General features: G+C 42.8%; 2 protein-coding genes across 2 annotated transcripts; one reads left to right on the forward strand and one right to left on the reverse strand.

Annotated features, from left to right (window-relative positions):
* Positions 1-4,590: 4,590 nt before the first annotated feature.
* On the forward strand, positions 4,591-8,469 carry LOC134200191 (uncharacterized). The gene has a single exon (XM_062672555.1). It carries the CDS (start codon positions 5,309-5,311, stop codon positions 6,863-6,865), a length of 1,557 nt encoding a protein of 518 aa, XP_062528539.1. The 5' UTR covers positions 4,591-5,308; the 3' UTR covers positions 6,866-8,469.
* LOC101744994 (beta-galactoside alpha-2,6-sialyltransferase 2) lies at positions 4,826-27,506 on the reverse strand. The gene is made up of 5 exons (XM_004928688.5): positions 26,509-27,506; positions 10,779-10,876; positions 9,592-9,737; positions 9,243-9,373; positions 4,826-8,994 (listed from the first exon to the last, which is right to left on the reverse strand). Exons 1-5 carry the CDS (start codon positions 27,281-27,283, stop codon positions 8,753-8,755), a joined length of 1,392 nt encoding a protein of 463 aa, XP_004928745.3. The 5' UTR covers positions 27,284-27,506; the 3' UTR covers positions 4,826-8,752.
* Positions 27,507-27,924: the final 418 nt, after the last annotated feature.

The raw sequence follows: 27,924 nt of genomic DNA on the forward strand, positions 1-27,924 counted from the left end.
TAGCCAAATCGGTTCAGCCGTTCTCGAGTTTTAGCGAGTGTAATGAAAAGCAATTCATTTTTATATATAGAGAGTTAATATACCTAGTGTGTAGTGAAACACGAAGATGAATATGAGTCATGGCAATCATTTCTCGGTAAGAGCCATACATACACTTTGTCTAAATAGAACAGAGTTTCAGGGAGTAATGATTAATTAATTTTAAGGAACGTGTTAGGGAAATACCACAGGAAATAGAGCGAAATTATTTTTTTTTTGGCTGACTAACGATACTTCCCGCCTCGTTCGTGTACGTTGACAATACCATAGACACAATGCCAATTTTTTTGGAACGAAGTTCCTCATGGGACGGTGCGGAGGGGTACCCTGACCGGGAAAAAACGTCCGTAACGTAAGATTTTTATTAGTAATGCACACAGTGTACGATTTAACTTTGCAATAACGTACAAAAAATAACATATTTTTATTATAATATATTTTTATAAATCATTGTAAATAAAATAAAGTTGATAAATTTGTAAAGTAGTTTTTTTTATTTAATTTTTTCAATAAAAAAATCAGAAAAAAAATGTATACCCGAATAATTATTTTCTTTATACCTCGAATAGAACTTAAAATTAATATTTTTATTATAAGGAGCTTCGTTCCTATCCGGTGTCCCATGACACCACACATCTTTTTTTTTATTTACTTGTTATTTTGTTTGTTATATTTTATCTACTTAATTTTAATATCAGGCTTAAACTACTCTATTACAAGTGTTTCGGTCATCCGCGTAGGTGACTGTCTCTGGGATCGCACACCTGTGAGCAGTGCTCTGAGAATTTGTTACATTTTTTTGTTGTTGATATTCATTTAAAATTAATTTCTTCTTCCCGGCAAAGCGAGAAATTGCTTGACTTCAAATTCTGTTGATTATTTCTTATAAATACAACAATATTGACTAATTGGGTGAGAATTAAATTCATAGAAGGAAGATTATTTTTGCGGTTTCCTGGTCCCATATTAATCACTATGGAGAATAATTTGAACCTTTAATACGCTCGTGCGTCAATGAAAACAAATAAGAAATGAATCAGACAATTTCAAGCCAATTGAAAACATGATTCAGAGGATCGACCCAGTTAGAGGGCACACTGCTAACTTTGCGTCCCCATGTACATTTCGTAGTAATTCAAGAGTTTTGCAAACGACATCAAAATATAATTCCAATGCGTGAAATAAGTTCATTGATCTCACATCTTTGTGACTCTCGATTGAGCATTAAATATCACTGAAAATAAACTTTTATTAATCTCTCATATCTGAGTAAATCCATAATGGTAAGTTATAACAATGGCGCATAATTTGATATCCATAAGTTGATTATTTATTATTAGACGTGCGGAAGGAACAACGCACATAAACCTCCGCTCATCGTCAAGGGCATGTGTATGGACATGTGGCCGACACATAAGTGTAAGTTATTGTCATTTGTGTGTTCACGCCTTATGTACTCTTTAGTATAAAGAAAACACCAATGTTGTATGTATTTGGGAATATGTATATTGAAACATTTTTTTTTATTGCTTACATGGGTGGACGAGCTCACAGCCCACCTGGTGTTAAGTGATTACCGGAGCCCATAGGCATCTACAACGTAAATGCGCCACCCACCTTGAGATATAAGTTCTAAGGTCTCAGTATAGTTACAACGGCTACCCCACCCTTCAAGCCGAAACGAATTACTGCTTCATGGCAGAAATAGGCGGTGCGGTGGTACCTACCCGTGCGGACTAACAAGAAGTCCTACCACCAGTAGACATAACATAAGTAATGGAAAATTTTAGCATAACCAATTTACTTGACAGGTCAATGTATTCATATCGAGTAATGAGGCTATATCTGGGCTTAAAACCTGATAGCAGACATTAGTTTTTCTAAGCAAATATGTACGCGTCTCCCATGCGGTGTTCACAGATAGTCTTATATGTTTAACACGTATAATTAGTAAATTTTCGTAATTAGTAACTGGTGGTAGGATGCATTGTGCACTGAATGGGAAAGTACTATCATCTTCCATGTTTCTACCCTGATTCATTTATGCAAAACGTTTTCAAGTGTGAGAAAACTGTTTTACTGTACGATTCGAGGCATCGACTTCATATTTTAAGGTGTTGCCGTACTATAATTTCTGTCTGCTCCTTGAGCTTACAGATAATAGATAGATAGATAGATAGATAGATAGACAGATAGATAGATAGATAAGTAGATCATATATATTTTATATTAATAAAGAGAATTATCAAGTCAGCTAACCGCTAATTAGCAGCTATCATCGTTTACGGGCAACAGCGAGACAGACAATGAAGGATATCATCTCATAGCCTTCGAGATTGATGACAAAGAAATTTCTTGATCTACCTGTATTACTTACCTATACGTAATATTAAAATAGGAAATGTTTACACTGTAAATATGTCTATGGGAAGTAAGCTTTATTAGAAATGTATGCACTATCTACATATTAACGCTGGACGACGGCCAACGATGGGATAGAATAGGCAGATATCCAGCGCTTCCTAGTACACTGACAGCATTACCTCTATGTTGACGGAATACCTAGTGCCTTACTAGCTCTGGAATTCATCGCATCAGCACTCGGCATTCGCATCACTGAACTATTCCAAGAAATCGCATATCTCGGAGCCAATGACCTAACTAACACATTCAGCAAAGTGCGATCACATCTAATTCATAGTCCACACGGAAAATAAGATCGTTTCGTGTTACCACAACAAATACTCGGACGAACAAACACCTAGTACATTATTAGGTGTCTTCTATACCCAGTATTGAGTTGTAGGTTGGCGTTAAATTTTCGGAATATAAATGTGTTAGCTGTCCGATACCTGGTTAATATTCATGACCGTTGATAACCGAACATCAGAGATGTATAACGAAGAAGGAAGCGACGCAGCACAGCTGGCACGGCACGTGCGGAACATAAAAACGCGAAATGACCACAAGCCAATGACTGCTAATTCCATTTGTTCTGCGCCCTTGCTCTTATGACATGTTTAAAGCTATACACACCAAGTACGCATGTCTTTGAGTAGAAACATTTGGGCTGTAGGTTTTTTTGTGTGGTAGCCGTCGGGGCAGCGACTCGGATGTTGTGCTAATTCCGCACGCTTGCTTTGAATCACTAATCAACGACAGTTAGTGTGATACCCGATCAGTATTCCAGTAGCACCTGCTTGATGTGTGCTCGCAAATTGCTAAAAACACAAGACGGGTGCCCTTGTCCATCATGGTCGACATAGCTATACTTGAATCACATTAAGCCGTGTTAATTTCATGACGTTATTTCCGGCAATGTGTTTTAGTGCGAACTTAAATTTTCCGGTGAACTTTAGTATGTAGTATAATTACGTCTGTACGTACTTCGTATTTATAGATTTCGTGGATTATTAATGATAAAAAACTTTTTGGAAATCATACATCATAATAAGTATTAAAACTTTTAATTTTAAAATAAAAAAATTTAATAACATTCATTTTGTCATCAATTGATTCAGAGAACAGTATAAACTTAAACATTCTATTACGATAATAAACTAAACTGAAAATATTACAATAATGAAATACAATAATGAAATTAAAATAATAAATGCGAGATTAAAATATTTAAGCATTTTAATGAAGTCTACGACTACCTTAAATGTATTGAGGTTCTTCTTATATATCATAAATATAATTTCATGCCACATAAATACGTATGCCAAGAATATGGCTTTGATAGCTTTGCAAAAAAAATACATTGTCTCATCGATTTGATGGTCGTGGAAATCATTAAATTACACAAACTATCTTTCGTATCTATAAGAAAGCTCAGCAAAATATCTTATCATAAGCTTTATATTTTTCTTTTGTCTCTAGATGGTTAGACCGAGCTCACGGTTCACCTTACTTTAAATGGTTACAGGACCATATAGATATCACTATGTTGTTAAAATACCTCCCTCCATCTAGATACCATCTAGATACTAGGGCCGTTCGGATTGTCGATAATCCCATTCTCTCGGATCGTTTGGAACCTCTGGGTCTGTGGAGGGACTCTGTATTTTGTACGGTATGTTCTATGGGGAGTGCTCTGAGGAATTATTCGAGATGATACCGGCATCTCGTTTTTACCACCGCACCGCCCGCCACCGGAGTAGAGTTCATCCATACTACCTGGAGCCACTGCGGTCATCCACAGTGCGCTTCCAGAGATCTTTTTTGCCACGCACCATCCGGCTATGGAATGAGCTCCCCTCCACGGTGTTTCCCGAGCGCTATGACATGTCCTTCTTCAAACGAGGCTTATGGAGAGTATTAAGCGGTAGGCAGCGGCTTGGCTCTGCCCCTGGCATTGCTGAAGTCCATGAGCGACGGTAACCACTCACCATCAGGTGGGCCGTATGCTCGTCTGCCTACAAGGGCAATACAAAAAAAAAAAAAAATTATACCATCAAGTCGAAGTCTTAATTGCTGTACTATACATATGTAAAATCTGTCGCCCTAAGCACTAGGTCAATTGCCCAGTTATATTAATGTTGTGACAATAATAATAAAACGTTCCGCACAATATACACACTCTGTAAAATCTTATCTTAGAACTTCTCAGAAAGGTACATTTATAAATAACAATACACAACGCTACAATAAATACATACTATTTTTAACTGACTACAATGAACCTATAACAGTAATATAAAATTAAATGTATTATACTCGTATTTATATCATCATATTGGAAGACCCTTGTTATTTGAAGACCTTTGGGGGTTGATTGCTTCCCGCTTCCGTAGGTTTAACCCGCGATTCCCTACAAGTGACCCCTGGGTGGTGCAAAACGGGAGCCGAATACATAATCGGTGGTAGGACTTGTCCGACTGGCTGGCGACCACCCTCCAACTAGAGTCCGCCGCCAAATAGCCTAGCTGTGTTCCGGCGTGTGGGTTGGAGAGCCAGTGTTATTCCTTCCCTTTCCTCTTCCTTGTTGGGGGTGAATCTTGGCGATACCTGGAACATGCGGAGCAGACGTGCGTGTGAGCTCGCGGGACGTGATTGTTTGACGGGGGTATAGGGAGACCCAGTGAAACGGTGTTCGCCGCCGCCCGCCGGTCAGTTGGGGACCTGAACCCGGGTGTCACTACTAAACTCCGCCCCGGGAAGCTGTCCCGCCAACCGGTGTAAAATCCTGTCGTGCGGTCGTCGTGCCGGAGTCGGAGACCGGAGTGGATCCCGGCGATCGCACGCAGGGTGGACTGGGGGCCCTTCCATGCCCTGCGTCAGTCGCTCACGCAACCCGTGGTCGAGCACGTACTGTGCTCCGCGCTTTATTCAGGTATTGTCACGATTTCGCCTCGAACATCCTACCCCGCCCAATCCCACTCTCCAAATAAAAAAAATGAAAGTTCGAAAAAGGAAAAGGGTTTTGTCGGCGACTCCCCATTCCACATTTAATGTGGATTTCAGCAATGTAAGGGGTCTACATAGTAACCTCGACGCCGTACACCACCATCTTGAGACGGCGCAGCCTGCCCTTCTTTTTCTGACGGAGACGCAGATATCTGCTCCGGATGATACTTCGTACCTTGAATACCCCGGCTACGTATTGGAGCACAACTTCCTGCGTAAAGCCGGGGTGTGTGTATTCGTCCGGGCTGATGTCTGTTGTCGCCGTCTACGAAGCCTCGAACAACGGGACCTGTCCCTCTTGTGGCTGCGCGTAGATCACGGGGGCTGTACCCGAGTCTACGCGTGCCTGTACAGGTCCCACAGCAGTGATGCAGGTTCAGCTCTGATAGAGCATGTGCAAGAGGGGACTAACCGCGTGCTTGAGCAGTACCCATCTGCGGAGGTGGTGGTTCTTGGAGACTTTAACGCTCATCACCAAGAGTGGTTGGGGTCCAGAACCACTGACCTCCCGGGTCGGGCTGCCTACGATTTCGCCTTGGCCTACGGCCTCTCCCAGCTGGTGACACAGCCCACCCGTGTCCCAGATATTGAGGGGCATGAGCCTTCTCTGTTGGACCTTCTGCTGACCACCGATCCAGCCGGATACAGTGTGGTGGTCGACGCTCCACTTGGATCGTCTGATCACTGCCTTATCCGTGCTGCCACACCACTCTCTCGTCCTAGTCGTCGAACGACGACCAGGTATCGAAGAGTTTGGCAGTATTTGTCAGCAGATTGGGATGGTTTGCGTGAGTTTTACGCATCCTACCCATGGGGGCGGTTCTGCTTTTCCTCTGCTGATCCTGACGTCTGTGCGGACCGTCTTAAAGACGTGGTGCTCCAGGGGATGGAATTGTTTATTCCCTCCTCTGAAGTGCCCGTTGGGGGTCGCAGCAGACCCTGGTATAACAATGCCAGCAGGGATGCTGCACACCTCAAGCGGTCCGCATACGTGGCATGGGATGATGCTAGGAGACGTCGGGATCCTAACATCTCAGAGGAAAGGCGGAAATATAACGCCGCTTCCAGGTCCTACAAGAAGGTTATTGCCAGGGCGAAATCGGAGCACGTTGCTAGAATTGGCGAGCGACTGAAGAGCTATCCCTCTGGGAGCCGTGCTTTTTGGTCGCTCGCCAAAGCTGCAGAAGGTAACTTTTGCAGGTCTAGTCTCCCACCACTACGCAAGTCCGATGACAGTCTGGCCCATAGTGCGAAAGAGAAGGCTGACCTTCTGGTCAAACTCTTCGCCTCGAACTCGACTGTGGACGACGGGGGTGCCACACCACCGAACATCCTCCGGTGTGATAGTTCCCTGCCGGAGATCTGCTTTACACAGTGTGCAGTCAGGCGGGAACTCCGACTCCTGGACGTCCATTAGTCGAGCGGGCCAGACGGCATCCCTGCAGTGGTTCTGAAAACGTGCGCCCCTGAGCTGACGCCTGCGCTAACGCGTTTGTATCGCATCTCTTATTGCGCTAACAGGGTTCCGTCTTCATGGAAGACTGCCCACGTCCACCCTATCCCCAAGAAGGGTGACCGGTCGGACCCATCGAGCTATAGGCCTATCGCGATAACTTCCTTGCTTTCCAAGGTGATGGAGCGAATAATTAATATACAACTCCTGAAGTATCTGGAGGATCGCCAGCTGATCAGTGACCGACAGTACGGTTTCCGTCACGGTCGCTCAGCTGGCGATCTTCTTGTATACCTTACTCACAGGTGGGCTGAAGCCTTGGAGAGCAAGGGCGAGGCTCTTGCTGTGAGCCTTGATATCGCGAAGGCCTTCGACAGGGTCTGGCATAGGGCACTTCTGTCGAAGCTACCATCTTACGGAATCCCCGAGGGTCTCTGCAAGTGGATCGCTAGCTTTTTGGATGGGCGGAGCATCACGGTCGTTGTAGACGGTGACTGTTCTGATACCATGACCATTAACGCTGGCGTTCCACAAGGTTCGGTGCTCTCCCCCACGCTTTTCATCCTGTATATCAATGACATGCTGTCTATTGATGGCATGCATTGCTATGCGGATGACAGCACGGGGGATGCGCGATATATCGGCCATCAGAGTCTCTCTCGGAGCGTGGTGCAAGAGAGACGATCAAAACTTGTGTCTGAAGTGGAGAACTCTCTGGGGCGAGTCTCCAAATGGGGTGAATTGAACTTGGTTCAATTCAACCCGTTAAAGACACAAGTTTGCGCGTTCACTGCGAAGAAGGACCCCTTTGTCATGGCGCCGCAATTCCAAGGAGTATCCCTGCAACCTTCCGAGAGTATTGGGATACTTGGGGTCGACATTTCGAGCGATGTCCAGTTTCGGAGTCATTTGGAAGGCAAAGCCAAGTTGGCGTCCAAAATGCTGGGAGTCCTCAACAGAGCGAAGCGGTACTTCACGCCTGGACAAAGGCTTTTGCTTTATAAAGCACAAGTCCGGCCTCGCGTGGAGTACTGCTCCCATCTCTGGGCCGGGGCTCCCAAATACCAGCTTCTTCCATTTGACTCCATACAGAGGAGGGCCGTTCGGATTGTCGATAATCCCGGTCTCACGGATCGTTTGGAACCTCTGGGTCTGCGGAGGGACTTCGGTTCCCTCTGTATTTTGTACCGTATGTTCCATGGGGAGTGCTCTGAGGAATTGTTCGAGATGATACCGGCATCTCGTTTTTACCATCGCACCGCCCGCCACCGGAGTAGAGTTCATCCATACTACCTGGAGCCACTGCGGTCATCCACAGTGCGTTTCCAGAGGTCTTTTTTGCCACGTACCATCCGGCTATGGAATGAGCTCCCCTCCACGGTGTTTCCCGAGCGCTATGACATGTCCTTCTTCAAACGAGGCTTGTGGAGAGTATTAAGCGGTAGGCAGCGGCTTGGCTCTGCCCCTGGCATTGCTGAAGTCCATGGGCGACGGTAACCACTCACCATCAGGTGGGCCGTATGCTCGTCTGCCTACAAGGGCAATAAAAAAAAAAAAAAAAAAAAAAAAAAAATATTATCGCATTCAATTAAATTTATTTCGGCAGTTTGCGTAACTCTTTTCCCTTAATTTTTATTTATTCATAACAAATACGTTGTTAGGTTCTATATATTTTTAGTTATTTTTCAATCATTGTTTGAGCTCGTTATTTAATATAGTATTATGCATAATATGTAATTTTTTCGTCAACAAAACTGATTTCCTAAATTGTCCTATATTGACACGACAACCAGAAGCGTTGGTCGGTATAAAGCCATTTTTCTGCATAATCAACGCTCAATTAAAGACAGCTCAACATTGTATTGTAGCTAGTCCGGTAATGTCAATGAAACCTCGTTGAAAGGTGTCGATATCCGAATTATCCCTTAGGGTTTCAGCCAAAGCCTTCTCTTGCGCCAAAGGATGCCAGGCCCCGAATGTACACGCGACGTCATCGCGATGTGCATAGTAATGACACCGGCGACTCGCACGTGTTGACGGTACATATTCGAAAACGCGAACTCTGCGACAACGATTCAGGGAAAACCACAAACCTGAAATTACACAAATGTGGAGCAATCACCGATAAGCTTTATCCGTTTATAGCGACCAATTAATTATTTTTGTGTAAATTGAGATTATCGTAGATGAGCAAATGAGGAGAAAAAATGAAACACGAACACACACTAATTTGATTAAATTAACTTCAACAAATATGTTGACTCTGATATTAATTTTGCTTTTAAGTCTACCAAATTTAGTTCTAGCTAGTGATTCTCTTTAATATTTTCAGGAAGCTCACCAATAAAACCTGAAGATGGTGGATTTCTTCGTAAGCGATAAGGCGATACGTTTTGAAGGACCGCCCATAGGGACCATAATACCTGCGGATTTAATAAATGCGCATCCGCATTTGGCGTCTCCTCAAGAAATCTGCAATGTGATGAATTAAAATCATATTATTAATATCATATTTCATAGATAAAAACGTATGTTTTGTAAATGTAGCCGCAGCTTAAAAATATGAGTAAACATTTTTGTTCGTCACATTTGATTATTGTACCGTTTTTTTTTAAACAAATCTAATATTGGTAAAAAAAAATTACCGAAGAAAAATGGTAACAACAATATATTAAAATAATATACTTTACTTCTTATAAACAGGAAACAACGGGAAATCAGGATGATTATACCACTCTTCTAGCGTAGACGAATAGTTCGCCGGATCCCAGATTATTATGGAAACGCCTTTATATAATGGATCTTCTAGAAATTTATATTCAGGTTTCGATACAACCTGTAATTTAACGTATTCATACATTAACGTATAACTCAGTTTTTTTATTACCTTACACCGGCTGATCAGTAACTCGTGGCACCCCTGCTATTTAACAGTGGATCTTTGTTTAACAGACTCCCTATCAAACTAATTCGTTATTAATTTTCAAACGCATGTATTTGGTATGCAACTTTTAATTGACAGAAAAAAAAAAGTGTCCTATGCAATATGTTAAACACTTATTCACCGTATGCAGGAATTGTAATTCTGAATTCCCCCGTTCGTCAGAGCATGAGTTTCGTGCACGGAACGGATCGAGTACGATGTCGTACCGTACCCGTTGAGTTTCTCGTTGAATTTTCTGATCGGGTTGCGATTGCAATCCTGTCACAGAGAGCGAGAGAATTGCATTGTCACTTTCGATGAGAAATACATTATTTTTTATAATCGTAGGCGGGTACCATGTCGGTTAAGCCTTGGTTCAGTACCTAGGCAAAGCTCCAAACGAAAACTTACCCCTAAAAAGTAATCCTTACTGCTTGCTGGTCTAGTACTGGCTATCACTAAAATTAACAACATAGATTCCATTACCAGATGGCACCAGAGTATGTAAATGTATATGTATTATGAGGGATTGACCACAACGATGGAGAAGCTCACGAAACTCCAGCCAGCCTTAGCTAATCGCTCATACACGACAACGTTCGGCCTCATATGACGTAACAGATGGTCTCTAAACTGCAAGAACTAGAATTGGAAACTTTGCGTTGTCCATCGTACTCACCAGACCATGCACCGACAGGCTTTTCGTTTTTCTAAAGCTTGAACAACCTTTATGCGGGTTTTTTTTTGTAAATACTCCTATTAGCTAGCCAGAAGTATAATAACTTTTTTATTTTTCATTTTATTTAATTACATACGATTTTACGATTACAAATATATATCAGTGCTTGAAGACCGTTGACGTATCTATTTAACTTAACCTTTAATTAAACGACATATCTATTTAAGATTAAAAGTCTTATACCTTACTTCGATTACTTATTTAAAATTATTTACCTGAGAATTTAAGATACGGAATGTTGTCTTTGATCCGACGTCGTCTGTATAATTATCAGTCGGAGCATTGTTAAATCTTAACACCATATCATGTGAATCTGCAAATGTAATTTTTTTTATTGCTCAGTTACGTGGATGAGTTCACGGCCCACGTGGTGTTACGTGGTTACCGGAGCTCATAGAAATCAAGGCTCTCTGCCGTCTGCCAAGAACGTGTTATGAGCTTCTTCGGACACATCATGCGGTCTCCCGAACATGAATTAGAGAACTTCATAATTGGGTCGCATAGAAGGCAGGCATGCCGTGGGCAGAACATCAGCCAATGGGCAGATCTGGTTAAGAAAGCAGTTGGTGATATAGTCTATACCATGCGGTCCATGCTACCCATGACCGAACACTATGGAGGAAAGTCACATGTGTTTCCAAACCTCAGCAGTGATGAAGAAGAGATAGACATTAACAACATAAATGCTGCCACCCACAGTGTGACATGAGCTCTAAGTGTAAGGTGTACAGTACAACGGCTGCCCCACCCTTCAAACCGAAAAGCATTACTGCTTGACGGCAGAAATAGGCAGGGCGGTGGTACCTACCCGTGTGGGCTCACAAGACGCCCTACAACCAGTAAAATTTAATTGTTATTATTATTACTCAAGTACATGAAAGTCGTAGTATACCGTTAGTCCGGGCAGTGGACCTCGAGGGAGGCCTCGAGCAGTGGTCGTCTTTAGGCTGATAGTGATAGGACATTCAAGATACCCGGTCAAGGGGGGGGTAGCGGACCGGGTTATGTCGGACTCCGGCGCCTCCCGAGAGGAAGAGGGAGATGAGGAGGGCCAAGGTCCTCCACCTCCCCGAATTCCTCGCAGTAGACTACACCTTGAAAAAGGCGCGCGAGGCGCGAGGCCCGCAAAACCAACTACCGACTAAACCCCATCGAGCTCCACCACACCGACTACACCAGAGTCAGACCTACGGCAGTGCAGTGCGCGCCGAAAAGTAAATTTGAAGGCTACGAATACACGCATTCAGTTGACTAGAGAAATTAGATTTGTTTTACTGTTTTAAATTATTGAGAGTGAATTAAAAAATATTACATACAGGCTACAATCATCCATCTGCATGTTCATATTGTACATTACTAATGCAGCAATGATTTATTATCCTTAATAAAATAATAGAAATTAAGTTTAATTTCCGATTCTGAGTAAGCAGAATATATTTTATAAATATAAAATATGAATAAACTGGGAAAATACTGTAGAATTTATAAATAGTTGTTTTTAGACGAGTAATATTTTATGAAACCAATTTACGTTATTTCATTGTAATTTGATGAAACAGTTTAAATGTACGCATCAACGAGGGTAGGTATAGCAAAACGTTTAAGGATAAATGCTGTTTTACAAAAATAAAACAAAAACTTTTACGGTGAAGGAGTAACATCGTGTAATAAAAATCAAACCCGCAAAATTATAATTTGCGTAATTACTGGTGGTAGGACCTCTTGTGAATCTGCACGGGTAGGTACCAGGATTTCATAATAATTGTTATCCGAAGTAGTCACTTTTAGATACTTTTTGTACTTGTAGATCGCTACATAGTATAAAACAAAGTCACTTTCTCTGTCCCTATATCCTTATGTATGCTTAAATCTTTAAAACTACGCAACGGATTTTGATGCGGTTTGTTTAATAGATAGAGTGATTGAAGAGGAAGGTTTATATGTACAATAACATCCATTAAATAGTGGAGAAATCAATAATAAATTACAGTTTTCGAAACGAGGCGAGGGCGGGACGCTAGTACTTTTTTTTTATTGCTTAGATGGGTGGACGAGCTCACAGCCCACCTGGTGTTAAGTGGTTACTGGAGCCCATAGACATCTACAATGTAAATGCGCCACCCACTTTGAGATATAAGTTCTAAGGTCTCAGTATAGTTACAACGGCTACCCCACCCTTCAAACCGAAACGCATTTCTGCTTCACGGCAGAAATAGGCGGGGTGGTGGTACCTACCCGTGCGGACTCACAAGAGGTCCTACCACCAGTGAGGTTCCTCCCGATCCACTAACGGTGCTTTTAGGTACTTCAAGCACCGGTCACCGTTCTCGTCGAACCCGTCGCTTGCGACGAAGGGCTCGACGAGTAAATTAACTCTCAGACACAGCCCACTGAGTTTTTCGCCGGATCTTCTCAGTGGGTCGCGTTTCCGATCCGGTGGTAGATTCTGCGAAACACGGCTCTTGCTAGGGTTCGTGTTAGCAACTTCACCAGGTTTGAGCTCAGTGAGCTCACCTACTAAAGTTAGGGTTACGCTGACATAGCCCCTAGGGCTATCAGCTTAGGTAGGAAAAAAAAAAAAATAAAAAAAAAAACACCATTGATTACGCAAATTATAATTTTGCGGGTTTGATTTTTAAAACACGATGTTATTCCTTCACCGTGGAAGTCAATCGTGAGCGTTAGTTAAGTACGTATTTCATTAGAAAAATTGGTACCCGCCTGCGGGATTCGAACACCGGTGCATTTTATAAAATTAAACATTATTTATTTTTTCCCTGTCTATTCGCTGGCGGCCTAAGGAGCTATTCCAGCTACGCGCAGACGCGATTATCTATTAAAGACAGCAAATGGCTATCTGAACAGAATTTGTCCAGAGAAATATGTATGTCTTTAAAGGTGTATTTAGATGAATAGTATTGTTATAGTGATTTTAAAACTTTTAACTGCTATATATATATCGATATGCACCGAATGCACACCGTGGTTGACCTTGAAACATAAGATTGAAACCTCAATTGCATTATTATACTTATTTTACTTTTCAAACAAGAACCCACGTTTGTTTTGCGATAGAAATAGGCAAGATAATCTATAGGCGAGAGTTATTAGGATCATCTGGTTCCATTCTGGCTATCTTTTCGGTGCACGTAACCTTGACACGAGCTAAATAACGTAACGATTAGGCTTATCGTTTGAAATTATTATTCATGCCAAAGTAAAATGATAAATATTTATAAAACTTGTTTCTGTGCAATGATTCGCGGACACTAAATATTTATGTCTTATTACGAAATCTCTCAACTATTTCTCATATAAAAAGACATTTCATCGTTCATCGTGTGTTTTATGAGAAATTACTCCTTCGTTTCATTGCCAACTTTTGAAAAACGTGACCCAATTTTAGAGACACCCAGGATATTGAATTGTTTGTCATCATAACTAAATCAAAGATGTCGATTATCCTCGTCTACCTCCTTCTAATAATAATTCAAGGCGAAACATGAAATCTATTTTTCTTTTTCTTTAAAGCACTAGATTTTACGACCTTCCTATGATCGGTAATCATCGCTTATGGATGTTGGCAATGCCAACTCATACCAAGCCATCATCTACCGCAACTAAGAAACCTAACTAAAAAGCTTCGAAGAAGAATTTAATGGCAGGCAACGGTACCTACATTTTGTTGTTTATAGACTCCATGTATGCATGCCATGTGCCATGTAATCAACTGAAAAAGGCCGGGATTACCGCAAAACATCTCATATCGAAACAGAAATTGAGAAGCTCACCCCCGATTACTCTCTTTAGACAACCCATACCCTGGGCCAGGAAGGTCAAGTACCTGGGCGTTACCCTGGATGCATCGATGACATTCCGCCCGCATATAAAATCAGTCCGTGACCGTGCCGCGTTTATTCTCGGTAGACTCTACCCCATGATCTGTAAGCGGAGTAAAATGTCTCTTCGGAACAAGGTGACACTTTACAAAACTTGCATAAGGCCCGTCATGACTTACGCGAGTGTAGTGTTCGCTCACGCGGCCCGCACACACATAGACACCCTCCAATTTCTACAATCCCGCTCTTGCAGGTTAGCCGTCGGAGCTCCGTGGTTCGTGAGGAACTTTGACCTACACGACGACCTGGGCGTCGAATCAATCCAGAAATACATGAAGTCAGCGTCGGAACGGTACTTCGATAAGGCTATGCGTCATGATAATCGCCTTATCGTAGACGCCGCTGACTACTCCCCGAATCCTGATCACGCAGGAGCCAGTCTCCGTCGACGCCCTAGACACGTCCTTACGGATCCATCAGATCCAATAACCTTTGCATTAGACGCCTTCAGCTCTAACACTAGGAGCAGGCTTAGGGACCTCGGTAACCGTACTCGTCGAACTCGACAAAGAGTTCGCCGTGCAACCTAACCCATGAATCAGCTCGCTGAGTTTCTCGCCGGATCTTCTCACCGGGTCGCGATTCCGATCCGGTAGTAGATTCATTCGCGATGCAGCTACTCTTGACTACTACTGTTAGGTCTCCTTCGGAGGCGCTCGGGCAGTTGTTAGCAAATCCCACCCCTTCTGGCTGAGCCAGCTTTGCTCGCCCACCTGTCCTAGTGAAACTGGAAAGGCCTCCGGGCCACAAGTATGTAATTCTTCAATCATAAAAAAAATCAATTCGTAGCTACAGCTATACTAGCCTTTGAGTAGCTGTATTTCTAAACTATTTAAAGACCACTTAATATTATAAATGCATCATTTGTACGCTAGTCGTCATTACACATTATTATGTGTAAAATGACAATAATGAAGAGATAAGCTTCCGTGAGGCTGTTGAATCATACAAGAAAGCGGAACAATAGAGATAAACATTACAATTACTTATAAAACTTGATAATTTCATAATCCTCCTTCTAGCTTAATCAAAACAGTACCTAGGTAATGTAGTAAAATACATCAGGTGCTCTTACTGAAATGAATTTGTGCTTACAGGCATTTGGCTATTTCGGCTTATATTCCTGGTAGCACCACCATATAGCACCACCCCATCTTTCCCATTATTGTCGTAACTAAAATATTCACCAGAGAATGTATGCAGCAGCGTTCTCTGAATAACGGATCACGATCCATAAATTCTATATATTCTAACTAGCTTTTGCCCGTGACTTCGTCAGCGTGAAATAGTTACTTTGGCATAATGCTAAATTTTACTTGCCTCTTTATTTAAGTAGAAAGTGAAAATATGTGAAAATATTGGTCTTAGCCTGATGCTATATAGCCTTCCTCAATAAATGAACTATCATCTGACCCTGCAAGAATTTTTCAAATTGGACCAGTAGTAGTTCCTGACTTTAGTGCGTTCAAACAAACAAACATACAAACAAACTCTTCTCCTTTATAATATTAGTATAGATAACTACCGAGAAATGCATAATAAACATTTATCCAAGTATTCCATGCTGAATCTTAAGTCCTATCAGCACTTGTTGGTTCTTATTCTCCTGAATCATAAATTAACAACTTGTTTATAGTATATACTCGTTTTATCTTTCAATCACAAATATACAATAACAATACAAAGGACAAACGTACAATACGCGTACTGTACAAATGTCACTTGTATATTGTAATTTTTACTCCTTTATTACGATGGATTCCACGAATATATGCATCTTATAATATATGCAACAGCTAATGAATACGTTTTCCCAAAATAAAAAAATAAATAATTTTTTGTATATTTTTTATATCTGTTTTATTTATTGCTTAGATTGGTGGACTATCTCACGACCTACCTAGTGTCAAATGGTTACCGGAAACCATAGACTCAGAGAACAATAACGTAAATGCCGCCCTCCCACCTCGCGAAATGAGTTTTAAGTCTCAGTTCTGTAGTAGGCTGTAGTATCCATCAAACCAAAATGCAATACTGCTTCACGGTAGCAAATAGTCAGGATGCTGATACCTGCCGGTTTGGGCTCACACGACGTTCTACCACTAGTAAAACTGTTATAACTTTTTTGCGCTATTGTTTCACTCACACAACGAACACTATAATTACTAATTCGCCGATTCAACTATCGATGCAAATACATAGGTAAATCTCTTTTTTTTTTTTTTTTTTTTTCCCTACCTATGCTGATAGCCTTGAGAGGCTATTTCAGCTTCATCCTAACGTTAGTAGGTGAGCTCGCGGGGCTCAACCGGAGAGTTGCTAACACTGACCCTAGCAAGAGCAGTGCTTCGCTGAATCTACCACCGGATCGGAAACGCGACCCACTGAGAAGATCCGGCGAGAAACTCAGTGGGCTGTGTCTATGGGTTAGTTCGCTCGTCGAGCCCTTCGTCGCAAGCGACGGGTTCGACGAGGACGGTGACCGGTGCTTGTGGTGCCTAAAAGCACCGTTAATGGATCAGGAGGATCCGTAATGACGTGCTTTGGGCGACGTCGACGGTTTACCATTCGGTCTACTGGGTCGGGTATGTAATTTCCAGCGGCTACGATGAGAGGGTTCTCATGTCGTGCCGCCTTCTCAAAATGGCGCAGCGATGCCGACTGTAGATACTTACTAAGAGAGTCGAGCTCCAGGTCGTCGTGGAGATCCACATTCCTAAGGAACCAAGGCGCTCCGACGGCTATCCTGCAGAATCGTGATTGAATAACCTGAAGGGATTTCAAGTGGGTGCGGGCTGCGTGAGCGAACACTACGCTTGCATACGTCATGACGGGGCGTATGCAAGTTTTGTAGAGAGTTACCTTATTGCGGAGGGACAGTTTGCTTCGACTACAAAGCATTGGATAGAGTCGTCCTAGAATAAACGCGGCGCGGTCGCGTACCGTTTTTATATGGGGACGGAATGTCATCCCTCTGTCGAGGGTGACGCCTAGATATTTGACCTTCGAGACCCACGGAATGGGCTGGCCAAAGAGAGTGATGGGACTAACGGCGGAGGTGTTTGCGCGCCTACTACGGAGTGGGATGCTCGAAGTGATGTTCGGAGGGCGACCCCTTTTGAAGAGCACCGCTGCGCTTTTCGTGGGGTTGATGTCTATTCGCCACTTCCGGAACCACTGTCCCAGGGTGGCTACTGCGATCTGGAGTCGCCGATGAAGCAGCGACATCTTCCTACACGAGTAGTAGATAGCCGTGTCATCGGCGAAGAGCGCTAGATGGGTCTCCGGAGACCGGGGTATATCATTGATATACAAACTAAATAATAACGGGGAGAGCGCGGAGCCTTGCGGGACTCCGGCGGTCAGTTGACGGGGACGAGAACGAGTTCCCTCTACTCGATATCGAAACGAACGGTTCGACAAGAAGTCTCGTATGATGAGCACGAGTCTGTCTGGCACTCCCATGTTGTATAGTTTATAAATTAAACCGTTGTGCCAGACTTTGTCGAACGCCTTCGCGATGTCGAAGAAGAGGGCGCCGGTCGGGATTTGTTTACGCCTATTTAGTCCTATCAGAATGTGCTCCGTGAGGCGGTGCACTTGTTGTACGCACGAGTGTTTTGAGCGGAATCCGAACTGTTCGTCTATGAGAATTTTGTTCGCGGTAACAAAATTCCAGAGGCGTTTCCTAAGGAGCCGTTCGTAAATTTTTCCTATCGTCGAGAGGAGACTAATCGGACGGTAACTAGAAGTTTCGTTTGTCGGTTTGCCCGGCTTATGTATACCGATAACGTCCGCTTCTTTCCACACCGCGGGAAAGATGCAGTGCGTCATAGCGGCATTTAAAATTGTAGCCAACATTGCTATCAGTTGGACTGGCAAGAGTTTAAGCGCGCGGTTGTGGATGCCGTCGGAGCCGGGTGCCTTCCTAGGTTGTAGGTTGTGGATCGCGTCTCTAACTTCGTCGGTGGTAATGGGGGGTAACGCGTCCGAGGGCGGCAGGGAAGCTCTGCGCTCGACCTCCCTGTCGACTAACTCGGTGTGTTCGGGGTCCGCGTGTTGAGTGCTGGTGGTGCACTGCTCTTGCAGTGCATCGGCCAGCAGCTCAGCCTTGTCATCGTCATCGAATGCCGGTGGTTGGCCTGAAGGGCGTACGAGGGGAGGCATAGTGGCTATAGTTTCGGATTTGAGAGTCCTAGCTAGTCGCCAGTATGCTTGGTGGGAGGGCGCGAGTTGTTCTAAATAACTATGCCAATTATCGTTACGCGCGTCGCTTAAGCGGGAGTGGACTTCGCGTTGTAGACGACGCATCCGAATCCGGTTTGAATGCGTGGGAAGACGATCGTAGGCCCGGATTGCCGCGTTCCTAACTCTTAAGAGATTCCTAAGATCGGGGGACAGTCTGATGCGGTGGAAGCTGTCCTCCACATCGACTTCTTTAGAAGATCTAATGATCGCGGAAGATATGTGATCGGTAATGATGTTTATGGATTCGACGGTGTCCTCGGGGGATAGATTCGAATCCGGGCCGTAAGGGAGGATTGGCGGAGCGGTGTCGGCTAGGCACGTGCCCAGCTTATTCCAATCCACCATGGTCCTCGTAACAGTGACTGGGTTGTGGGGGCGACCGAGCTGCATAACGACAGGTCGGTGGTCCGAGTCGAGCTCTGACATTGCTTCGATGGAACGCAAGCGCAGAGTTACGTTCCTCAGCAGTGCCAGGTCTATAGTGCTCGGACGGAGCGCGATGTTATACGGATAACATGTTGGAGTTGGGGGACCGACTACTTCAAAGGTAAGGTCGTCTATAAACGCGTCGAGACGCCTACCATTTATGTTTGAACTGTGGCAGTTCCACCTAGTGTGGTGGCAATTTAAATCGCCTGCCAGGATGACGGAGTCTCCCATGCCGAACAGTGACTCGATGTCACTGCTCAGAAGGGGCTTGTCCGGGGGGAGATAAACGGATGCGATGACGATCGGCTGGTGTCCCGTCAGCGAGATACGGCACACTGACGCCTCGATATGTGAGAGCGAGGGAGTATCGAGAGGGACAACGTGCAGGGCCCGCCTATAGTAAATGGCAGTCCCGCCTTTGGAGGCGGTGAGTCTGTCATTCCTAACCATGACGTAATTCGCGACTTTCGGGTCGCGACGCGAGGGCTTCAGACAGGTTTCCTGCACTAATAGAATATCTACAAGATTATCGCGGAGGAATTCGAAAATTTGATCGCGTTGCCGCGCGAGTCCGTTAGCATTGTAGAATGCTAACGTAAGGGAATACGGTTTTTCTCTACCTTTTTGCGCCATTGATTACCGGTAAAGATTTTATAACGTACGCGACACGGACTCATAAACGTCCATGTGATCGAACGCGGCCGCGAGCCGCTGTTCGGGGGTTGTCGACCTACGGATAGCGTCAGCGAACGATCGCAGACGGTCGAAGTTCACCGCGGTGACGAAGTCGCGCACGAGCGCGAAGTCGTTGGCGGCAGAGGGTTGCGGGGGACGGAACGCGGGCGCGGGGCGAGGTGCGAGCAGGGGCTGAGGCGCGGGGCGTGTCGCGAGCGGGGGCGGGGGTGCGGTTTGTGTTCCCGCCTTCGTATACGGCAGCGGCTTTTTCCACGCTGAAACCGTGGGAACTGCAGCCGGCACGAAGGCAGGTTTCGGCACTGAGGGTGCCGAAGTCTTTGGGCCGACGGTTCGCGGAGCTGGGAGGGTTGAACGCTTGCGCGGAGCCCTAGGACATCCACGGTAGTTCGCGGGGTGCCCTTGCTTAAGGCATAGGACACAGCTTGGGGGTTCGGTCGCGGTTTCCCTAACACGCGAGCAATCTAGTGTGGCGTGGTCGCCGAGGCACTTTACGCAGCGGGGGCGCGCGTGGCAATTACGAGCCGAGTGGCCGTAAAGCTGACATCTGTAGCACTGCCCGGGAGTGCCACGCTTGTGGGGGGCTTCGATTGAGATCCCGGATAGGCCGCAAATTGTCGTGAGACATGCGATCTTCTTTTTGGCCTCCGGGGTGGGTTCTAACGCCACGAGTATCATATTATAGGGCTGTTTGCCCCGCCCGCTGTGCATCCGGTGCACACTAACTATCGGGAGGGCCTGAGCGGTCAGATCCTCCTTTATGTAGTCGATGTCGAGTTCTTTAGGGACTCCGCGTATCACTACGCGGAGCTCGCGGTCCTCCTGAAGAGCATAGGTGTGGAAACCTATGTTCTCCTTTCGGAGGTATGCTGAGAGGGCCCTATGGTCGCCCGGCGTTGCGACCTTTATCTGAATCCCATGCGCGACGTTACGCGCATGGGTATAATTAATTTTATTTGCCTGAAGGGCCTGGGAAACGCGGTTCCACGCAGTTTTTTCCTGGAGAATCAGCGGGGGCGGGGCAGCTGCTTTAGGAGCGGGCGCGGGCTTGGGACGCGGCGGCGGGGTTACGCGGCGAGCGGAGTCCGACTCCGGTGTCACGACTACCTGCGGGCGGGAGGCGGTCGCGGATTTTGTCTGCTTCGTCGTGGAGCTCCGGGACTCCACGGCGCGAGTACGCTTTTTACCGCGCGTTACGGTTTGGAACCCATCCGAAGTTCCAGGCTGAGGGCTTGACGCGGATTCGAAATCCATCTCCGATTCGGTATCGGAGCCTGAACTTGAAACGATCGAGGTCGCGGCGGACGTAGCGCGTGATGACGTAACCGACGCGGGCGCGGGGTTGGGGGTAGCGCTAGGCGCTTCGTGAGTCGCATCGTGGGAACGTGCGCTCGAACTTGACGCGGCGGCGGGGGGTGCGCGGCGTGCCTCCGAGGCACGTTTGAAATACGGGTAAATCTCGACTGAGGCATAAAACTATAAATCTGTTATTGTAACTTTTTAATTAAACATCAATCATATTATGTGTAGTATAAATTTACTTTAAATATTTGATTAATATTTTTTTAATGACATCAATGACTTACAATCTTGCGCTTAGGGCCCATCTGAGCCTAAATAATTATCGTTCACGACCCTTGTGACATTATCATAGGGTACGGGCACGCTGCTGTAGCCTATTTCGTTAAGGACCCGTCTTCGAATCTCGAACCGAAGCAAATTCATTCCGAAACAAGTGGCAAACAAAATGCAGTACAGCATATCACTTACGATGTTCCGAGAACACGAACTCTGCTCCGTTGGTTTTATGATAAAATCGAGATGACATGACAATCACAAACAATTTTTCTAATCACTAGAAACTGCGCTAGATTCTTTACGAGCAATTATCGTGTTCGTCATTATAATTGTGTGATAATAACTTGACAAATGAGATGAACACCGGCCTATTTCGTAATATTCCGTACTTCTCTGCAAACAATAGGGTTAGTAGAGCCTTATAAAACCTATAATTGAGCGCAGTGCACTGTATGCGTCGAATTTTAAACATTTAATTTTACAAACCATTTTTTATTTATTGCGTAGATAGGTGGACGAGCTCACAGCCCACCTGGTGTTACGTGGTTACCGGAGCCCATAGGCATCTATAACGTAAATGCGCCACCCACCTTGAGATATAAGTTCGAAGGTCTCAAGTACAGTTACAACGGCTGCCTCACTCTTCAAACCGAAACGCATTACTGCTTCACATCAGAAATAGGCGGGGCGGTGGTACCTACCCGTGCGGACTCACAAGAGGTCCTACCACCAGTAAAAAATTATCATTGAACAGCATTAAGCAGTATCTGTTTACTCATTTTAAATTATACTTCATTATTTCTTTATGTGCGTCCATACTTTTTTTCCGCGATTGCGATTTCATAGCGATTGCGAGGAAAAAACGTGATAAGTTTAATCAAGAACATCCTTACATGCGTACCTTATGTCGGAAGTGTGTGTCACTGTCTGTTCCAAGTCTCAGTTAAAAGGGGTATCGCTGTTTTTAAGTAAAGACAAAGCCTGTCCTGCGGTTACACAGTGAGTAACGCAAAGCTATAAAATAAAACGACTCAAAAAGTGACTCAGTACTTGGAATAGTCTTTCTCCGTATTTTTGTTATTACGAAAAGAAAAATGCAATACAAAAAGTTTCATTTTTCATGTTTCTTAATTTTATTTGAGAGACGTTAAATCAAATTATATTTCTAGATATACCTACATAGTTTTACTACAAATGCCGTTGCTCCCGCATCTTTAAAGGTTTTTGTTTCACTACACTATTTCTAGAACATACGTTGGTGTTTTACATTAACATCTTTGGTAAAAGATCCTCAATCAGTTTTGATATTTGTATCATTATATAAACACAAAAAAAGGATATTGTTTTTTTTAATTTTTATGTGGGTGGACCAGCAATTTTAGCATTGTACTGGGCGATGTATGTACAAAGTCAGAAAGTTTTCCTACTATGAATCAAATTTTCGATACTCCATAGACTGAGTAATTAGTAAATCCCCATGTAGGACAATAAAAATTCGTGTAATTCGCATATGATTTGGGCCGTTCGTCGAAGGAGGCCGACCATGAATATCAATACTGTGTTCCACAAAGAAAAGATCCGAATCCGATAACGCTACAATAGGTACACGGTCGATCACCCGCTTCTAATAAAATGCATCAAGTCTAAATACGCTTGCAAGAATGTATACATACCTATTTGACTGTCATTAGTTTTATTTTTTATTTTTATTAACACTAAATTTATTGGTTTAGTTTTTTGGGAGTTTATTTATACTTGAGGTAAAAGTACAGTGACACTGACTTTAAATAATATGGCTAATGTCTAAATCTAAATGCCTTGTTTAAATTCATAAGCTTCTTGCTATTCTTAGACTCTAATTATTAATAAGTTTTAATAATATTAAAACGCTCGGTACGAAGAAATTTGTACTCTATACTTATTTACTTAGCTATAAATAGCGGGTAAGTATAAGTAAGTAAATACACGAGAAACGATCGTTTCAATCCTAAATTTTCGTCTATCCAAATCATTGGCTATATTCGAATAGTATCGGGAAAGTACTAGATTTTTTTCGATAGTTTATTAGCGACACCAGCGATATAATAGTGCAAATTACCTACAGTTTGTTGCCCCCGAACATAAATATTTTATTACCAAAATCACATTTGGGACGTAACTGTAAACATGCTAGTAAACTGATGTAGGTAGTTAGGCAAGTACAGAATTCGTGGACACTCATATACCACGCCAGCTCATGCGCAGTGAGTGACTCATTCGCGCACATGCACTACGCCAAGCGTAGAAAAAAAAACGTGAATATTTTATATATATTTTTGTCATCGAACTTCTGACCTACGATAAGTGTTTCTCGTGGTTCATGAATACCACATTTAACCGAACCAACTGTAACAATGTTTTATTGTATTATAATGAACCATTGCCAAATCCATACTAATATTATAAATGCGAAAGTAACTCTGTCTGTCTGTCTGTCTGTTCCTCTTTCACGCCTAAACGGCTGAACGGATTTTGATGAAATTTGGTATGGTGATAGATGATAACCTAGAAATGGTCATAGGCTATAAATAATCACGCCATCGTTCTTAGGGGGTAGGCAGTAGGCAGATAACTAAATTGAGTTAGTGATTTTTAGTCGTTTTTTTGGGACTTTTGCTCTTTCACGTATAAAAGGCTGAACAGATCTTGATGAAATTTAGTAAGGTAATAGATGGTTACCTAAAAACGGATATAAGATCAAAATGATCACGTCATAGTACTTAGGGGGTAGGAAGTAGGCAGAAAACTGAATTGAGTTAGTGATTTTTTTATGGTTTTTGGTGGGAGTTTTGCTCTATCATGCCTAAACGGCTGAACGGATTTTGATGAAATTTAGTTAGGTGATAGATAGTAACCTAGAAAAGGATATGGGCTATTAATATTCATGCTATCGTACTTAAGGCGTAGGCAGTAGGCAGAAAACTAATTAAGTTAGTGATTTTTAATAGTTTGGTTTAAAAGTTTACCTCATTCACGCCTTAACGTCTGAACGGATTTTTATAAGACTTGGTTAATATAAAGAATCCAAATATCATGGGGGGGATGGTGGTACTTTTAGCGGGCGATTTTAGACAGACTTTGCCGGCTATCACTAAAGGCACCCCTGCAGATGAAATAAATGCGTGTTTAAAAGCGTCAACGTTATGGGTGCACGTAAAAACGTTTAGTCTGTCTACAAATATGAGAGTGCAACTACATAATGATGTACAATCTGGACAATATGCTGCTGCTCTTCTTAAAATTGGAGAAGATCGTATGGCAAAGGATGGTAATGGCATGATTACATTGGATCGTGAATTCTGCAATGTTGTGCATAATCCAGATGATCTAAATAACTTCGTCTATAGCGAACTGCTAACTAATATGAGGAATAGAGACTGGTTATGTGAAAGAGCAATTTTAGCGCCGACGAATGAAATGGTGGGACAGATAAACGAGCAAATTATGTCACGCGTGGAAGGTGATATTGTTGAGTTTCTCTCTGTAGACACTGTAATGGATACTGAACAAGTAACATCATACCCTGTAGAATTTCTTAATTCTTTAGAACTGTCGGGAGTACCTTCACACAAACTGAGGCTGAAAGTAGGCGTTCCTGTCCTTTTAATGCGGAATTTAGATGCACCAAGACTGTGTAATGGCACACGGTTGCAAGTGACACACCTCGGTCGCAATATTGTAAAAGCAATCATTATGACTGGAATGGCAAAAGGAGAGAACGTTTTAATCCCCCGTATACCCATAATTCCGACAGATTTGCCATTCCAGTTTAAGAGATTACAGTTTCCGCTGAAAATCGCATTCGCTATGACGATAAATAAAGCGCAGGGGCAAACATTAAAAGTAGCCGGCATTAATTTAGAAAAGAGTTGTTTTTCTCACGGACAATTATACGTGGCTTGCTCACGTGTTTCAAGTCCACAGAATCTCCATGTGTTGGCCAGAGAGGGAAAAACAAAGAACATAGTTTACAAAAATGTACTACAGTAATAAGGCCTCTTATTTTTAACTTCCTACATTATTATACTACTTACATTAAGTTAGTACTTCCTACGCAGACGATGTTACGGATGTCACACTGTCTAACATCGGGGGTTGGCAGGTAGGTAGTTAGTAGTATTTTAAACCGATTTACATTATTTACTTTTTATATTTACTAAGGAAACATTCGGAGCTATCCATTATGTAGCTTAGGTTGCTTTTGAACAAATTTTGATGTGAAGTTGAGGACTGGAACACGATAGTGGGACATTGTTGCAGGGGGACTTATAGCCGGGAGAAAACAAAAAAACTTATGCGGACGAAGTCGCGGGTAAAAGCTAGTTTATTAATAATTAATGATGCAGCATTTTGTTCGGTTTTTGCGGACCTTTGTAGACACGGGCTAGACGTTAATGCTTAATCACCCGTTTATTTTTATTTTATTAATGCCGATATTTCAAATATCGAAAACCGTTTTAAGGTGATGCTCAGTTCTATACATATATTATTTGATTTTATAAATATATTTATACCTAAATAATTTCTTATTTGCAATTTAACAACACAGCAGTTTCTTGGCATTGCATTAGCTTTACATGAATAATTATTGTGTTTGAAGGTTAAGATAATCTCTCAAATTAAATTTTCTAATTGTTGCATTAATGATTCAGTGTCGTCCGTAAACTACGAAAACTTAAAAATATAAAAAACGTCGGAAATGATAAAATAAAAATAATTGACACGAGGCTGTAAAAGTAGTTTTAATTGTGTGTGTGTGTGTGTGTGTTTTTTTTTTTTTAATCTACGAGGAAATTTTCATACATTTAGCGCTATAGTGAAGCGCGACCGGGTTCCACTAATTATTTAAAAAAAGACATATTGATTTGTGGAACGTTTAACTAACTTCTAAGTTTATATAAAGACTTGCTTATTTTTTTTTAATTTGCAATAAACCTTTCCGACTTGGATTGTTAAGATGGTATAGAAAGTAACTGAAACTCCAATTGAATAAATAACACAAATAGACATACTACAAACACTTTTACGATATTGAAAGTCCGTGGCAAATGTTGCATACCTATGAAATCACCCAATCTTGATCCAAGCAGAGCTCCTGCACTGCTGACGACAGCGCAAGTATTATAAAATGTACCGTCTTGAAGGGGACCCTCAGGAATTTGAAAATCGTAGCGTGCAAAAGGTTCATCTCTCTTGGTCACCGTATTCACTTTTATGCGCTTTAACGCACACATCACGTCGTGTTTTGATAACGCATTCTTGGGGCCACTTTTGTATTTTACATCGTAAGTATTGTGCATATCCAAACCCGATCGAAATACTTTACTCTCTCCCATTAAAACTCTATGAAATTCTTTTAATAACAATTCTTTAAATTCTCTTGTACGAGTTTCGCATTCTATAGAAGTGAAATCATCGCATATGTATTTATCTGTGTCAAATTCTAACAAAGGTTTGTGGATGTTCGGAAATCTAGGGCTCCCTTGGCTTTTTCTTACGATGTTAATCGACGTTTGAGATGAAGACAATTTGCTGGCAGATTGAAGTACGCCACTGCTCCACACTGCCCCGACAGCTGACCTTCGTTTTTTACGAGCAGAATCGTTGTAAATTGTCGAGTTAGTGAGAGATTTTGAAAATTGATTTTCAGGAAACGCAGCTATAAAGCTTAACACTGATGCTCTAACTTTAGGTTCGTTGCTCGGTGTTTTAGTAAACAACCGCTGCTTCTCAATGTACATCCAGTACTGCGACCAAATGAGATACAAATATCCGCACATTCCAAAGCAAAGGAGATTTATGAAAACCCACACCGACATCGCTGCGGCTTTCATTTTTATTCAAAGTACGTAAAATGCTACGACTCGAACAACAATTGCCAATTTTATTGCACACTTCACACACAATCACTTCATTGAATTTATGTATGAGAAACAAACGAATACATTTAACTAAATCGCGACAAATATGTTTTCCGAAATTTCGAGATACTACTAAAATTAAGCGTATAAAGTACAGAACTCTTATTTTATTCTTTGGAGCTGAATTAGATCAGCTGACGTAAGGCTTTGTGTGCGCCTGCGTAAACGTTTAGCAGCAATAGAACGATTTTGTTTTTGACTTTACTACTTAAGAATATCTTGTTTTGTATGTTTGAAAAAAACTAAATCGGCGCGTATTAGCAACAATCGCAACAAACCTATTGCAGAAAAGTTCCGTTGTTTTTTAAAGGATTTTCGTTTGCCCATAATCTTAATATAATATTATTATTCCCAAAAACTGAAATCGAAAAACGCACATTTTATTAGTACGGATAAAACAGTATCTGATAGAAAAACAATGCACAATTAAGACAATGCACTTTGAGATTTTAAACTATGAAATTTTAGAGATTTCTCTCCAAAAGAACTCTAAAGAGTATAGAGGATTCTTTTTCTGCCTACATGAGTGATGTAGCTCGCGGTCCAGCTGGTGT

The sequence above is a fragment of the Bombyx mori genome, chromosome 15 (genome assembly GCF_030269925.1).
Source record: "Bombyx mori chromosome 15, ASM3026992v2".
Lineage (NCBI taxonomy): Eukaryota > Metazoa > Arthropoda > Insecta > Lepidoptera > Bombycidae > Bombyx > Bombyx mori.